The sequence below is a fragment of the Carassius auratus genome, chromosome 8 (genome assembly GCF_003368295.1).
Source record: "Carassius auratus strain Wakin chromosome 8, ASM336829v1, whole genome shotgun sequence".
NCBI classification, from domain to species: Eukaryota; Metazoa; Chordata; class Actinopteri; order Cypriniformes; family Cyprinidae; genus Carassius; species Carassius auratus.
In genome coordinates, this window is record NC_039250.1 from 26,007,147 (window position 1) to 26,024,272 (window position 17,126).

The window sequence follows — 17,126 nt, forward strand, 5'->3', positions numbered from 1 at the left end:
ACTATGCAAATAAGTGCTGATGTGCTGATGGCCACTTATACAAATGGTAATAACACAAATGTGCCATAAAAGTAAATAATCCACTCTCTCCATTCATATAGACGTGTTCACTTTCATAGCCGTGACCATGCAGTAATAGCGAGCTGATTTGCACTCAAACAGATGGTAATCATGCAGATACATTCACATTCACATTCAACATAAAACACAATCTCACATATATAAAAACTGTTGAAAAATAAAACAAACAAAGAAAGAGGCGATCGCTATAAGTTACGCCTCCATCAGCTGACAGGTGTGCCAGAACGCGTCACGAGGGAGCGCCAAAATTGAAATATACTATCTTTCGTCTCTCTTTCATTAATTCTATTTTCCCAGAGGATCGTCTCATTCTGTTTGTGACACTACGTTGCAAAACCATGCCATTTTTTTACTACCAAGACGCAGTTTCTGACCGCGAGTTATTCCATAATGGACGCAAACAGTTCTGTAACTGAAGAACTGAAAGGTAAACAAAGGAATTATGATCCATATCACAATGTTATTGCTTCATTGGACCAAACACGTGCTCCATGAGATCAGTGTTCAATGGACCCTTACCTTTCTAACTAAACCGGGATTTACAGCTGTGGATGTATTTATGACTCATTATTACGACGGATCTGGTATGTACAGCGTTTCCATTGGTCATGTTTGTATGTGTACTGCTTACACAAATCTAGCAAATACAGTCTTTATAAGCTTTCCATTGAAAAACAGCGATCTGTAGTAGATGCTTGAGGCTTAGATCTTTATAATGATACATAGTATGTCAATATTAAATCTGTCCCGTTTCATTTAATCTATTCATAAACCATGACAAGTGCAAGTGACGAGGGCGTCGGGGTGCTGGCTAAGAGGTTAACATGAGTGTTTAAAGTTCTACATGTTCTACAAGTTCTACTTGCCCCTAACTATATATCAGAACTTTTAAGTTTCTATTCTTCTCAGAGACCACTCAGATCTTCAGTCCAGCAGTTTTCAAATGTCCCAAAATCTCAATTGAAAACAAAAGGTGACAAGTCTTTTTCAGTCTATGCTCCAAAACTTTGGAACACTCTACCCTTAACTATCAGTGTCACTATCATTAGCTGGATTGCCCAAGTAGAGGGCACTCCACTCAGGACCATTCCACCCATCAACCACCAGATGTCACCATATCATCACTTGGACACTAGCACCTCTCATCTGTTGCACCACACCCAAACTACATCCATCTCCCATGAGTCACTGCATCACTATCACCTTGCCACACCTGCACCTCATTCATCAGCTAATCTCCTTGGCACACCTGTACTTCATTTAAGCACACATATAAGCAGCACTCACACACAACCACATTGCAAAGTCTTGTTTTGCCTGTCTGACATTTCCAAATGTTTTTCCTTGTGTTTGTTCCTGCCGTACCTGACTTTGGATTGTTTTACAGACTCTGATTCTATGCTGCCTGCCCTGACATTCTGCTCATTTCTGTTATTGATCCTGGTTATCCCTGACATACCAGATGCCGTTACTGATTATTGCCTGTCTGACCATTCTTAATAAAAGTTCTGCATATGGATCCGAACATCTCTGGCTCATCGTTACAGAAGACTTCGCCTTACCAGGATTCAGCAGCCTCGTCACTGAGGTATCAGTTTCGGTTTCAATGTCAGCCTTTCACCAATCCAGCCTAACCACAGATCCAGTCGACCAGCTGTTAAGTCTAAGGCAAGGAGATCAATCTATTGAGGACTATGTTCAACAGTTCTGTGAGTTGGTATATCAAGTTCCTCTAGATGATGAAGTCTTGTTTAAATATTTATTCCGTTTTGGACTCAATGAACCAGTAAAATCATGGTTACCTAGAGGGGAGTCTAATGGGAGCTTAAAGGTCCCATTCTTTGTTATCCCATGTTTAAAACTTTAGTTAGTTTGTAATGTTGTTGTTAGAGTATAAATAATATCTGTAAAAAATCTTCTAAAGCTCAAAGTTCAATGCCAAGCAAGATATTTTATTTAACAGAATTCGCCAACATGAACGACCCGTTTGGACTACATCCCTCTAGTTCCTGCAGTAATGACGTCACTAAAACTGTTTTTTGACTAACCTCCGCCCACATGAATACACAAAAAGGGGGTGTGGTCTTGTTGCGCTCCGATGGAGAAGAGGAAGAGTTGCGTTTGTGTTTGTTGCCAGGTCGTCGAAACGCTGTTATTTTCATCTCAGAGTCCAATCACCTTTGTTCGGCCTTCCCAGGGACGCTGTACTTAGAGATCAATGGTTAAAATTTATGTTTAACTCTGTTCCCAAAAATTATAACATACATGTAAAACTATGTATAGCACATTTTGCTGAGGACAGCTTCCTCAATCTCAATCAGTTTAATGCTGGATTCACACAAAGATTATTCTTCAAAGATGGAGCAGTTCCCTCTTTGTCTGGAGAAGGCGTTGTTTAAAGACCACAACCAGTAAGTGTATTTTATTATTAAAATTGGTGCGTTTAACAGTTTCTGTAACTTATTACACAAAGGGCAACCTTGTTTAGCTTTGTTAACTAGATGTTAGGGCTGTGCAAAAAAAAAAAAATAGAATCCGATTTTCATGCGCATCTCGTTAGTAAAGGCATTCTGTGATTAGAAGAACATCTCCAGCATGTGCGTTCAGATCAGGATTAACAGGTTTTCAAAACAAATCCTGCCCACTTGCTTTTCAAAACTAGCCTAATTGCATTTCCAGGAGGGCAGCGTGCACTAAGCTGTTGTCGAATCACAACACAGGAACTGCTGGCACAATCAGAACTCGTTATGTATTTCTGAAGGAGGGACTTCATAGAACAAGGAAGTCATCAGCCCGTTTTTATGACAGATTATGGTATACACATAAGTGAATTGTGTGAAAAGTACTGTGTTTTTTTTTACCCGTGAAACATGAGCACGTTATATTGCACACTGTAAACACAATCAAAGCTTCAAAAAAGCACGAAAAACAGGACCTTTAAGGGACGTACTGGACTTTGCACTCTTGTTATATGACTCTCCTTTCACTGTGGGGAGGCAGAGGACTTTAAAGCCCCAAAATCACTGCACAAGATGGCCGCCAGCCCAGCGCCATTGCACAAGATGGCTGCCAGCCCAGCGCCCCTGCACAAGATGGCTGCTGCAGTCAACCGTCCAGAGTCAAGTCAGGTACCTGTCGATCGTCAGGTCAAGTCAATACTAACACCCAAAAGTCAAGTCAAACAACAGTTAAACTTCATGAGCCAAGTCAAGTCACAGTTGATCTTCATGAGCAAAATCAAGTCATAGTTGATCTTCATGAGTCGAATCAAGTCACCAATGATCTTCATGAGTCAAGTCAAGTCACCAATGATCTTCATGAGCCAAGTCAAGTCACCAATGATCTTCACGAGCCAAGTCAAGTGACCAATGATCTTCATGAGCCAACTCAAGTCACAGTGGATCTTCATGAGCCAAATCAAGTCACAGTCACCCAAACTACAAGACGCCGTGACCATTCTTAATAAAAGTTCTGCATATGGATCGGAACGTGTCTGGCTCAACATTATAATTAGAGCTTCTCCTACATTAAGCCTCTTTAAACTATCAATTAAAATCTACTTCTTATCTCAGGCTTGCTCTTAATTTGGGTTTATCTTATGTATCTCTTAAATGCTAGGGGTTGTAATTTTTGTTTAACTTTTAAAATTGTGTTTAAATTATCTTGTTGTGATTGGACTGAATACTTCATGCCCTGTTTCATTTATGTGTACTTGCTCTGCTTGTGAAGCCCTTTGGTCAGCATTCTTGCTGTTTTAATTGTGCTATATAAAGAAATTTGATCTCGACCTTCCTTCATTGATTTCCTGATATACTTATATGTGAATGTTATTTTTTTTTTTATGGTTCCACTGTTGTACATCTATTTTACTTGCTTTATACTGTTGTGTATGAGCTATATATTAACTGCATAATCACCTTTGTATACTTAACTTTGTCTTCAAACTTGTAAACTTCTGCATCTGGGTTTAATCCTGTTTATGGTTGAACAAGTATGAAAAATATGGTTGCACTTTATTTAACAGTACGTGTACTTAAATGTACTTATAGTGTACTTACAGTGTATTTATCTAAGAAAGTTCTGGTAGTACAAGGTAACTACATGGGGTAGGGTTACGTTTAGGGGTAGGTTCAGGGTTAGTATCTAGTTGTTACATAGTTATTGTAATTACTATAATAAGTACATAGTACTGTATGTACATGGGGAACAGGACTGTAAAATAAAGTGCTACCAAAATATTTTAAAGCCATTTACAATAAAGGTATAGATGCACAGTGTATGATAGTGGGATTCCCTGAGTGGGATTCTTTTGATATTTATTCAATATGATATTTGTATATTTTTCATCAGGTACACAGTAGGATGAAGCACATGGCAGAACATTATGAAGTCGAACACATTCATCCACAGTATTCCCATCATTTGCATCATGGACAGCATCGTGAACTGATCTCCCCTCCACCAGAGCAGGTCACTGACCTAAACAAACACACACTCACCCAAACCTACTCACAAGAGATTTGTCCATGTTGCAGTTGTGTGAACACACACAATTTTTTTTAAACAAAGTAGTTTTAATCAAGTTGTATTCTTATAGCTTTCAAGAAATAATGATTAGTTCAAAAAGTTCTGTGATGCCATGATAGAGGACTTTGAATTATTTAAATGTGTGTTGACCATCCCTTCTAATAGACATGTTTATTCTAACAATTCAAGTCAAACAGCTCTTAACTCTATGCCATAGAATGTAATTTTAGAAAATTTTGGATAATTTTGTGCTCGTGTGGGATCCATAAAGAATTCATTCAGTAACTTGAATGAGGAACTGTGTAGTTCTATAGTAATGTGATGTGTTTTTTTAGGATGATGAGGATGGCATATGGGCATGACAAAACAGAAACTGGTCTTCCACCGACAGGTAAGTGATGCAGAGTTTTATGACCACTGTTTATTCTTTACATCTCCATAGCTTCAAATGCACTATTGGAAATAACCAAATAGCTGGGCTGTCTGTCTAATATCAGTCTAAGGTGGTGGTTTTCTCTGAGTTGATGCAGCACACATCCCTGCACACACAGACAAGCACTCCGGCTGACATTTGTCTGCACCATGGCCAAAGGATAAGTGGTCTGTCTATGTCCTGCTAGAAGCAAACATGGGAGATGGATAATAAAAGCATTATTAAAGTTTAATTAAGTAAAATCTCTACAGTTAACAAATTCTCAAAATAATATGTTAGACATAATATCAGATGACATATCATTAAAAAAAGTCAGAGCTTTGATGTGAAATCTTTTTAAAATGTCATTTAGCAAATTGTTATTTGGGTTGAATAGCAACATTCAGTTATGTCAATTTCACATAGGTTTATAGAAGAGACTTTCACAATCGCACAACATAACACTCAGAACCTCCCTGTAAGATAAGGAAATAAATAAATAAAAATCACATTCAGCCTTAAACAGGTACTGATTTTAGGTGTCTTAGGTGATGCATAATGTATAAAAACATGGTTGTTTTTGTTTGTTATTTTATTTTTTATTTTATTTTTTTGTAGCCAAGGAATGTGTCTATACAGGCTATACAGTAGTGGCTATACAACACAATTAGCGTTGTCTGTCTTGCCATCTTATCAACTGTACAACAGTACAAGACTTGCCATCTTAACAACTGTACTAATCTGATAATGGCTCACGGAGCCTCACAGACAGATATTTGTAGAAATGCTGGCCGGGCGACCCTCAACACATTCGTTAGATTCTATAGCCTTTGTGAAGAGATGGTATCCTTCTGTGTTCTCGCCTCAAACGGGTAATGTGGTCTGAGAACCCCAGAGTGTTCATACTGTAGACCCTGTTGAGATCCTCCATCACCCTTGGCAGCCGAACATGGTGGAATGTCCAGGCCTTCACAATGAATCAGCGAGGACCGTGGAAGGCTGGGTTCAATATTGAGACCTAAACAGTACTCATATGTGTATAGTCCATGGTATAGCCTTAGAGCTATGGGGCTTCCTCAGTGTCCCTGTTCCCAGTGGAACGGGTACGATTTCCCAGTGTTATCCAGTATCACTTAGTGTGGTAGTGCTTTGACAATGGTGAGTGGAACTACTTGTTCTGATCCCTGGCCTACACCAAATGATGTCCCAATTTATCGGTCCCTGACACGATGTCTCCTTTCCCTTCTTCAGGAAATGAGTGGTACCATACGTAACCGAGATGATTGTACTGCTTACACTTGTGCTCACCCACTCTCTCTTTTCTTGCTTTCTTAACATCTTTCTTTCTCTCTCTCTCTCTCTTGCATACAATACCTTGTTAATCCAATCAATTCTAGATAGAAGCATAAGCCTCTGTTTGTAGTTCATAAATGATGCCTTCACAATAGTAAAGAAAGGCTTCTGCTGTCCCAAAGCAAGAAACATTGGCCAGACTATCTAACAGCTTGTGCCAGTGCAACTCCCTCAAAAACATTTCTTGAGTTCACCCCAAAGGAAAATGCTATTATCATTTACTCACCCTCAATTTGTTTCAAATCTTTATGAGTTTTTTTTTTCTGCTGAACACAAAAAAATATGTTTTGTAGAAAGTGAGAAATCAAACAGCTAATGATAGCCATTGAGTTCCATTTATATATATATATATATATATATATATATATATATATATATATATATATATATATATATATATGTAACCGGGGCAGGTATAGCCGATGTTTAATTCCCCTGGTGCTTTTTCCCTTGAAGTTTTTGCTATGATGCAGTTATGCGTGCTGTCTCCTTTAAGAGTTTGATTATATGCACGAGAGCGTGTGTGCGTCAGAAAGGAACAGAGAGCGCGCTGATAGAAGCAGCAGTTACAAGGGAGGAGAAAATAGTTGATTAGAAACTGCAAAACGGATATAATCCAGGTTAATTCTCAACTTGTGGACCTGTGGTGGTTTCAGTTGTGTGTCTGCATGAGTAGATGACAATTCAGTGTTTATATTAGTGTTTGTTGCTGCATATGAGAAATCTCCGGTGGGGGAGGGGATTCAGGCCTACTTCAACGGAGATTGAGCGTAAGTTAATTTAAAATACACTTTGAAGACTGTTATAATGTATAATAATGCAGTGTAATACATGTATAGGAAGAACATGCAGTAATTGTTGTATATTATACTGTTAAGAGGGGAGAGCAAGATTGTGAGATCGCACGTGCCAGTTTCCACGTGATTGGTAATCCAAAGTCTCATATAACAGTGAGTGTTTTTCATTCTATTCTCCCAAAGTGTGTTTATGTATGTGGCATGAAAAGTATTGTACTCTGTATAAAGTGTATACTTTTATCTAAAGTCTGTTTACTGATTAATACGTTTAAAAGAGGTTAAAATGTGAACTGTGTGTAATGTGAGTGGTGCATTTATGTGGCAAGATGTGCAGATTTTTCATGTATGCTCATGCTGTTGTTTTTTGTCTGTTTATTCAGGCACATATAAGCCACTGCCGTTGTTTTATACATCTTTATTGGTTCTTTAACATTGATTGCACTCTTTCAAGTCAAATTGGGACTTGTGATCTGGTGTTTTGATTAGAGATTATTACTGTAAAGGACTTATTTTTGTTATTTGCTTTTCTTCTTATGTTATTTCACATTCTGTGCCCATTGAAGGGAACCGAGTCACATCATTTGTTTTGTTTTATTATTCTGTTTTATACAACTTTTCTTGTTTAATTGGATCTAAGTCCTGAGAAAAAAGTTTTTCCCTGAACCAAACATTTAATGCTGGGTCTTCTTTTGAGGCTCAGTCAAGAATAAAAGAATCCTTTTTTAGTAGATGTCTTGGCATTGTCTCTTCCTTTAATATATTAGAAGGACATCAAGCCGGCCACATCTAATTTTGGTGTCAGAAGTGGGATTCTGTTTTGTTTGGGGCTGATTTAGTTTTGTTACAATAGTGCAAAAGTAGAAGGGTGTAAACAACGGTAGTGGCGAAGGGTGACTGAGTGCTGGAACGACCTGCAGTGACATCCTGACAGAAGCGGCGGCAGGACAAAGAGCCAGCACACCAAGTCTGCTGTGTGAGGACTTCGAGGAGGACAGTGCTTGTTGAAGTGACTATTGGAGAACTGATATTTTCGTTGACTACCCCTCAAAGTCATGGATGCTGAGAACATGGAGGGTGCAGCTGCTATGGCAGAGGACATTCAAGGTGCAGGTGCTGCAGCGCCGGAAATGGACATTGAGGAAGGTAACCCAGTCTCACAGCTTCAGTCCCAGATCTCGGAGTTGGGACGTAGACATGATGAAGTAATGTCAGCACTTGCTAACATGACAAATGTTCATACTAGATCCTATGTGTATATCCCAAGAGAGAGACAAATTGTACCTTTCAGTGGGGACCCGGGTAAAGATTGCCAAAATGTTGATGAGTTCATTGAGGAACTTGGGAGGGTTATACGAGTGAGGGGGTTGGGTACTGAGGATCAGGTAGATTTTATCCTCTCCCACTTAAAGGGTTCAGCACTAGAAGAAGTCAGGCTGTGTATGGGGGGGGGGATAAGTCAGCTGAAGATCTATTCTCCTATTTGAGGGCAGCTTTCAGGGAAAAGCGTAGCACCTCCCAGTTGTTGCACACATTTTATGCACGAAAACAATTGGACGGTGAGGATTTTCGTGATTTTTCACATGCACTGTCATTGATGTTAAATGCTGCACTGCAACAAGCACCACATTGTGTTCCAAATGTGCAGCTGGCATTGAGAGACCAGTTCATAGAAGGGGTGAGGGATTCAGCACTCCGGAGGGAACTGCGCAAAGTGGTTAGAGAGCGGCCTCATGCTACATTATTTGAAGTTCGTGAGGAGGCCCTGTTGTGGTGCTCAGAAGAGCGACCTCGTCCAGCTAATGTGGTCCGAAACCGAAACCTAGTGAGTGTGGAAGAAAGTGTAGAGCATTCAAGGATGACTGCCACTGTACCAAATGACTTGACTGTAGCCCTACAAGAAGTAATTAAGGTAATTACACAACAAGGGAAGGCTATCGGGGACCTTACCAATGCTGTCCGTGATCTCACGATTCAAAGGTCTGACCCAACTTGTGAAAAACCTAGTAAGCCCAGGTTTAAGCCAAGGTATACCCGAGATGGCCAACCCATTTGTTTGAGATGTGAGGGCGTTGGGCACATAGCCAGGCAATGCACTGGGCAGCGCTTTCAGGAACGCACTGAGCCAGCAACGTCTGAGTCTCTGTTTCCGGGAAACGGTGCACCTCCATTGCGAAGAGCCGAGCAATGAGAGGTGGAATTGATGGCTCAAAGACTGGCTCACTGACAAAAGAGAGGTTTCTGGAGCGTGCAGTGGGCAAATGCCCAGAAGTGGAAATTCATGCTGGGGGGGTAGCAATCCGGTGTCTGTTAGATACTGGCAGTAATGTGAGTACTTTGACAGAGAGCTTCTTTAAAGAATATCTTCATGGAGAAGACAAAGACATGCACCGTACAAGCAAGTGGTTAAAGATTACTGCCGCCAATGGGCTGCCTCTTCCCTACCTTGGGTATGTAGAACTTGATATCCAGGTAATGGGGTTGACTATACCTGGGTGTGGGTTCTTGGTGGTACATGACCAGAATGATGGGGAGATTAACTCAGCACCCCCAGGCATACTTGGTATGAACATAGCACAGCGGTGTAAACAATTAATTCTAGCTGAGTTTGACAATGCTTTGGAGGGGACATTGGATGCTAACTGGAGGGTCGCCTTTAACAGAGTGCAAGAGGCTGCCCCAGTAGGAGCGAACTCTGTGGTTCGGGTGGCAGGTACACGTAAGTCTTTCGTACCTGCAGCATCTGTGGCCACAGTTCAGGCTAGAATACACAAAGAGCTGATTGGCAACAGTGGCGTAAGCTTGCTTGAACCATGTAATACATCATTGCCTGGTGGCTTGATCCTGGTTCCTACCTTGGTGTCACCCGGTAGGCGGGTATTCCCAGTGCAGGTAGTAAACTTGTCCCCTGAAGATGTGTGGTTGCCACCTAAGGTAAAGCTGGGGGTACTTGCCCAAGGTCATCATGTTGAGAGTAGCTCCTGCGAAGTTAGATTCAATCGAATCTCTGCAGATCATGAGGAAATTATGGTAAATCAGAGGTCAATGACGGGAGTTAGCGGTGACCTTCAGTGTCCCCTGGAGAAAATGAAGATTGGCGGTACCCCTGCACAGCAGGCAGAGCTGAAGGCACTTCTGAGGGGATACCTGGACGTGTTTGCCATCACTGATGAAGACCTCGGTTATACTGAATTGGTAAAGCATGAGATTCCCTTGAATGATGACCTTCCTGTCTCACAGTCCTACCGACGAATACCCCCAAACCAATTCCAGGAGGTGAAGGACCATATCTCTGGACTGCTCAAAAAGCGTGTCATCAAAGAAAGCTCCAGTTCATATGCATCTCCAGTTGTGTTAGTCCGGAAGACTGACGGGAGTCTTCGCCTTTGCGTGGACTACCGTAAGCTGAACAGTAAAACTAGGCGTGATGCATTCCCGTTGCCAAGAATAGATGAGAGTCTGGATGCTTTGGGTAGGGCCAAGATGTTTTCATCTATTGATCTTGCGAGTGGCTATCACCAGGTGGCAGTTCATGAGAAGGATCGCCACAAAACAGCTTTCATTACACCATTTGGCCTGTATGAGTACCAAAGGATGCCGTTTGGCCTATGTAACGCGCCAGCGACATTCCAACGTCTCATGCAGGCCATAATGAGTGACCTGGTCTTTCAAATGGTTCTCGTCTATTTGGACGATTTGCTTGTGTACTCTAGCACATTTGAGGGACACTTGGTGAGGCTTGAGACTGTGTTACAGAGGTTGAGGGAGGCCGGACTTAAGATTAAGGTGGAAAAATGCCACTTCCTGCAGTCCGAAGTAAAGTTCTTAGGACATGTGGTATCTGCTCAAGGGGTGTCTACAGACCCAGACAAAGTGAGTGCGGTGAAACAGTGGCCAGTCCCTAACACTCTGAAGGAGTTGCGATCATTTTTAGGATTCTGCAGCTACTATCGGAGGTTCATTGAGGGCTTCTCCAAGGTGGCCGGTCCGCTCCATGATGTTGTAAACACTTGTGTCCACCAGGGGAGTGTTGCTCAGGTCAACAAGTTGTTTAAAGACTCCTGGACAACGGAGTGCCAACAAGCCTTTGAGCACCTTAAGGAGAAGCTTACCTGTGCTCCGACTTTAGGTTATGCAGATTTCACCCTACCTTTTGTGCTGGAGACCGACGCCAGTAACCTGGGATTGGGCGCTGTGCTATACCAGCAGCAAGGGGGAATTAAGACTGTGATAGCATATGCAAGCAGGAGGTTGAGGGGCGCAGAGAGAAACGACAGGAACTACAGCAGTATGAAGCTGGAGCTCCTGGCTCTCAAATGGGCTGTTGTGGAGAAGTTCCGTAGTTACCTGCTCGGATCTAGGTTTATGGTCCTAACCGATAACAATCCCCTCTGCCACCTCAACACTGCAAAGCTGGGTGCTATTGAACAGAGGTGGGCTGCACAACTTGCGATATTCGATTTCGAAGTGCAGTACCGCCCTGGGCGGTGCAACACTGCAGCCGACGCTCTCTCTAGAAGACCAGGACTGGAGGCTATGGAAGTGGTAACTGAGGATTTGGAGTATGATGGCTGTGTGGCTATTTGCAGTGGGCTTCGTACAGGGACTGCAGTGGGAGTTGACCTGGCTGGGCTAGTGGCGAGTCCTAGAGAAGGAGAGATGGGAATCTTACAGGCAGCCATCGAAGACCAAGAGAGTGAAGGGGACCAACTGGAGAATACCCCAACATTACCTGGTTACACAAAGGATGAGCTTCGTCAGTTTCAGAGGACAGATCCAACCATCAGTGTGCTCAAGAGTTTCTGGGACAAGAAGAGGAAGCCCACAAATCATGAAAGAAAGCACTTGTCCAGGCTGGTGCTGTTGTTGCTTAAGCAGTGGGACAAGCTTCAAGAGAAAGAAGGGCTGATGTACAGAACTATTGACGATGTGTTCAATGGGGAATGCCAACAGTTGCTGCTTCCTGCATGTCTTGTTGGAATGGTGTTGCGAAGTGTCCATGACCAGATGGGGCATCAAGGTGTAGAGAGGACGCTGGCCCTGCTCAAGCAGCGTTGTTATTGGGTTGGGATGTATGATGCTGTGGATAAGTGGGTGAAGGAGTGCCAGCGGTGTGTGCTAGCCAAAATGCCGCAGCCCAAGATTCAGGCACCTTGGACCCCGTTCTTGGCTTCTCATCCACTGGAAGTGGTCGCAATGGATTTCACCACACTGGAACCTGCGTCGGATGGACAGGAGAATGTCTTGGTGGTGACTGATGTCTTCACTAAGTTCAGCCAGGCATTCCCCACACGCAATCAGAAGGCAGACACTACCGCTAAGATCCTTCTGAAGGAATGGTTCCTCAAGTACGGTGTGCCTCAACGTCTCCATTCAGACCAGGGGAGGAACTTCGAGAGTGCCGTTGTTGCAGAGCTCTGTAAGCTGTATGGAGTGAGAAAGTCCCGCACTACGCCACATCACCCCCAGGGAAATGCACAGTGCGAGAGATTTAACAGAACTCTGCATGACCTCTTGCGTTCCTTGCCACCTGACAAGAAACGGAAATGGCCAGAGTACTTACCTGAGCTGGTGTATGCCTATAATGTAACGCCTCATTCCTCCACTGGTTACTCCCCTTACTACATGCTTTTTGGTATGCAGCCACACTTACCAGTAGATGCCTTATTGGGCCAGGAGCCAGTGTTTGAGAAGGAGCCTGCCTGGTTGTCTGTCCACAAGGAGCGGCTTCGGGATGCTCACACTAGGGCACGTGAATATGCTGAAAGGAAGGCAGCGGACCGAGTTACCAAGCGTGAGAGTGGGGTATACTGTCCAGAGGTAGAAGTTGGTCAGCAGGTGTACTTACGATATCGTCCACCAGGACGGAACAAGATACAGGACGCCTGGGCACCTACAGCCTATAAGGTGGTAGAGGTGCATGGTACGACCTACACTGTGGAGCCAGTGGGAGGCGGTCCTGCAAAAAGAGTACACAGATCAGACATTAGACCCTGTCCGAGACCAATACCAATGCCACGGAGAAAAGTGAGACCTGTAGAAGAAGTACCTAGCTCCGTGTTAGTGGAAGAGATACCTTCACTGGATGCAGAATGTGTGTTAGTGGAAGAAACTAGGTGGACTAAGGAGGATTCAATGGACCCAGTACTCGAGGACTCACAGCAACAAGATGTGGAATCAGACAATTGTGCTGGATTGGAAGAAGCACAAGGAGGATATAATGATGCACTAGTGAATATTGAGGCGAGTGCTGTTGAAGAGCCCTCTCTGCCTGATATTGAAAGAACTGATTCACCTTTGCATGTGGTTTCAGTTAGGCCAGTTCCTGTTCCCCGAAATCCAAGAGTAAAAAGTGCTGCACCCCACCCTATGCCACGCAGAACCCAGCGGCCAACTGCTGGTGTTCATGGTAACCCAAACAGACTGCCTAAATCTGCTTGTAATGCTGTTTCCTTTAGTCCTGATGTCCTTTCCCAAGTGTTAGCGGGTATGGTCTTGTACACATCCGGTAAATTACAAGGAGTAATGGATGATTAAAGAGTGTTTGCAGTCATCGAGGACGTTGACTGTTAGCAGGGGAGAGTGTAACCGGGGCAGGTATAGCCGATGTTTAATTCCCCTGGTGCTTTTTCCCTTGAAGTTTTTGCTATGATGCAGTTATGCGTGCTGTCTCCTTTAAGAGTTTGATTATATGCACGAGAGCGTGTGTGCGTCAGAAAGGAACAGAGAGCGCGCTGATAGAAGCAGCAGTTACAAGGGAGGAGAAAATAGTTGATTAGAAACTGCAAAACGGATATAATCCAGGTTAATTCTCAACTTGTGGACCTGTGGTGGTTTCAGTTGTGTGTCTGCATGAGTAGATGACAATTCAGTGTTTATATTAGTGTTTGTTGCTGCATATGAGAAATCTCCGGTGGGGGAGGGGATTCAGGCCTACTTCAACGGAGATTGAGCGTAAGTTAATTTAAAATACACTTTGAAGACTGTTATAATGTATAATAATGCAGTGTAATACATGTATAGGAAGAACATGCAGTAATTGTTGTATATTATACTGTTAAGAGGGGAGAGCAAGATTGTGAGATCGCACGTGCCAGTTTCCACGTGATTGGTAATCCAAAGTCTCATATAACAGTGAGTGTTTTTCATTCTATTCTCCCAAAGTGTGTTTATGTATGTGGCATGAAAAGTATTGTACTCTGTATAAAGTGTATACTTTTATCTAAAGTCTGTTTACTGATTAATACGTTTAAAAGAGGTTAAAATGTGAACTGTGTGTAATGTGAGTGGTGCATTTATGTGGCAAGATGTGCAGATTTTTCATGTATGCTCATGCTGTTGTTTTTTGTCTGTTTATTCAGGCACATATAAGCCACTGCCGTTGTTTTATACATCTTTATTGGTTCTTTAACATTGATTGCACTCTTTCAAGTCAAATTGGGACTTGTGATCTGGTGTTTTGATTAGAGATTATTACTGTAAAGGACTTATTTTTGTTATTTGCTTTTCTTCTTATGTTATTTCACATTCTGTGTCCATTGAAGGGAACCGAGTCACATCATTTGTTTTGTTTTATTATTCTGTTTTATACAACTTTTCTTGTTTAATTGGATCTAAGTCCTGAGAAAAAAGTTTTTCCCTGAACCAAACATTTAATGCTGGGTCTTCTTTTGAGGCTCAGTCAAGAATAAAAGAATCCTTTTTTAGTAGATGTCTTGGCATTGTCTCTTCCTTTAATATATTAGAAGGACATCAAGCCGGCCACATATATATATATATATATTTTTTTTTTTTTTTTTTACCTCACTATAGAATTTAATGGTTGCAAGCAAATGTTCAAACAACATTCTTCAAAATATCTTCTTTGGTGTTCGGCAAAAAAATATTATTAAATATGGGCCTTGATCTGTGGTGAAAAAAGGAGTTCCACTCACAAGAGAAGCCAAGCCCTTCGTCTCCTCTGATCCTAGAAGTGTACCTGACTGAGACTATTGTGTATTACAATAGATTTAAAATAAACCTTTGTCTATTTCCCATTAGAAACCAAGGCATCCCAGGTGGAGGATGGAGCATACACTGGACCCATGCCTAATAGGGATTGACTAGCCATAAAACCAAGTGGAGGCTTCCTCAAGTGCTAGCTGAGTTTATCAATTCCTTCTAAGAATTTGGAAAGACGATGTGCACCTGAACACAGAGGGGCATCTAGATCTACAGGGGAAGAAGAGGGCTGCCTCCAGAGCTGTTTACTTTGACATCCAGTCTAGAGATGTATGTGCAGTTATTGCAGTGAATTTCACATGCTGGACTGAAGAACACTGAGCACATTGGTGCACCATTATCTGCTCAGGGTTCGACTAAATGCTTTAATGGGACTGTGTTTCTTAGATGCACAATGAGTGTAGGTTATGCAGTGCCTTGCACAGAACCACAGTTTAATGAACTGTGAAGTGTTTTGATGTTAAATTGTTTTGCTTTTCATAACACAAACATTTATTGAAAATGTGCTCACCCTCAGGCAATCCAAGCCGTAGATGAGTTTGTTTCTTCATTGGAACAGATATGGAGGAATTCCATCACTTGTTCACCCAGGGCTGCTGCTGGCCAAATGGGTACCCTAAGCAGGATTGTATTGTTGTGCCCCCCTCCCTCAAATATGATAATGGGGAAAAAAAACTTCTATAGGGGTGAAAACAGAACTTTAATCAAATAAAAAAAGTAATAAATTGTATTATTTACAAATTACAATTGTAGCTCTCGACATTTACCTATGGTAAAGCTCTCGACATTTATTAATTATGACTCTAATTTATTTTATAGTCTCAAGCATTCAGAAATCATGCAAAAGGAAATTTAAGCAGTTTTACTATGATAAAGCCATGGTTTATTTTTGTAAGAGTTGTGAAATGCACGTTTTTGGTTGAAGTAATTAAAAAGGCTGTGTCATCTATAGCAAAAATTTGGGGAAGTCGTGGCCTAATGGTTAGAGGGTTGGACTCCCAATCGAAGGGTTGTGAGTTCTAGTCTCGGGCCGGATGGAATTGTGGGTGGGGGTAGTGCATGAACAGCTCTCTCTCCACCTTCAATACCACGACTTAGGTGCCCTTGAGCAAGGCATCGAACCCCCAACTGCTCCCCGGGTGCCGCAGCATAAATGGCTGCCCACTGCTCCGGGTGTGTGCTCACAGTGTGTGTGTGTGTGTGTTCACTGCTCTGTGTGTGTGCATTTCGGATGGGTTAAATGCAGAGCACAAATTCTGAGTATGGGTCACCATACTTGGCTGAATGTCACTTCACTTCACTTAAAAAGGTGGCCAAAAATGAAAGATTAAGTGAATATTTGAATTAAATGTTTGGTCAGTAGCCTAAACAAGGATTTGATTGTCCTGTAAGTGTAACAACAACAATTACACATTGTATTGATACATTGGAACATGGCGGCGCAACCGATGCTTGCAGCGGTCTCAGCTGACACTAATGAAAGTTTTTCAGTGCTAAATAAAATAGTTTCTTCCCTGCTCTGTAAAGCAAATGGGAAAAACATGTATATGACCGCAACTTTTTATTAGACTAGACAGCGATGCGGAAAAAGACAACCGAAAGATATTGACTTAGCAAGCTCAGACTGCCATGCCGAGGCTGCACACCGGGTTCACTTGGTGCCAATGCGACGAGGAAGCATCATCGCTGGATTTTTGACAAAACACCTAAGCGGGGGAAGTGAGGAGGCCTTAGCATTAGGCTAAGGGCTAACCCCTGCAAGCCGGCTGTTCCCTCGGTCCTGTTGGCGAATGTTCGTTCATTGGACACTAAAATGGATTACATCAGTCTTTGGAGATCGTTACAGCGTGGAGTACGGGAATGTTGCTTCTTTGTGTTTACAGAAACGCGGCTGACGGACAAAAAACCAGACTCCGGAATTGAGCTAGCGGGGTTAACACTCCATAGAGTGGATAGAG

General features: G+C 42.4%; 1 protein-coding gene across 1 annotated transcript in view; it reads left to right on the top strand.

Moving 5' to 3' along the window:
• LOC113106846 (ERC protein 2-like) overlaps positions 1–15,794 on the top strand; it is a 50,492-nt gene extending 34,698 nt beyond the window's left edge. Inside the window, exons 6-8 of the mRNA XM_026268858.1 lie at positions 4,432–4,551; positions 4,944–4,999; positions 15,208–15,794. Of these exons, the coding sequence (XP_026124643.1) occupies positions 4,432–4,551; positions 4,944–4,970 (147 nt within the window). The 3' untranslated portion in view covers positions 4,971–4,999; positions 15,208–15,794. The remainder of the gene's footprint in view (positions 1–4,431; positions 4,552–4,943; positions 5,000–15,207) is intronic.
• The last annotated feature ends 1,332 nt before the right edge of the window (positions 15,795–17,126 follow it).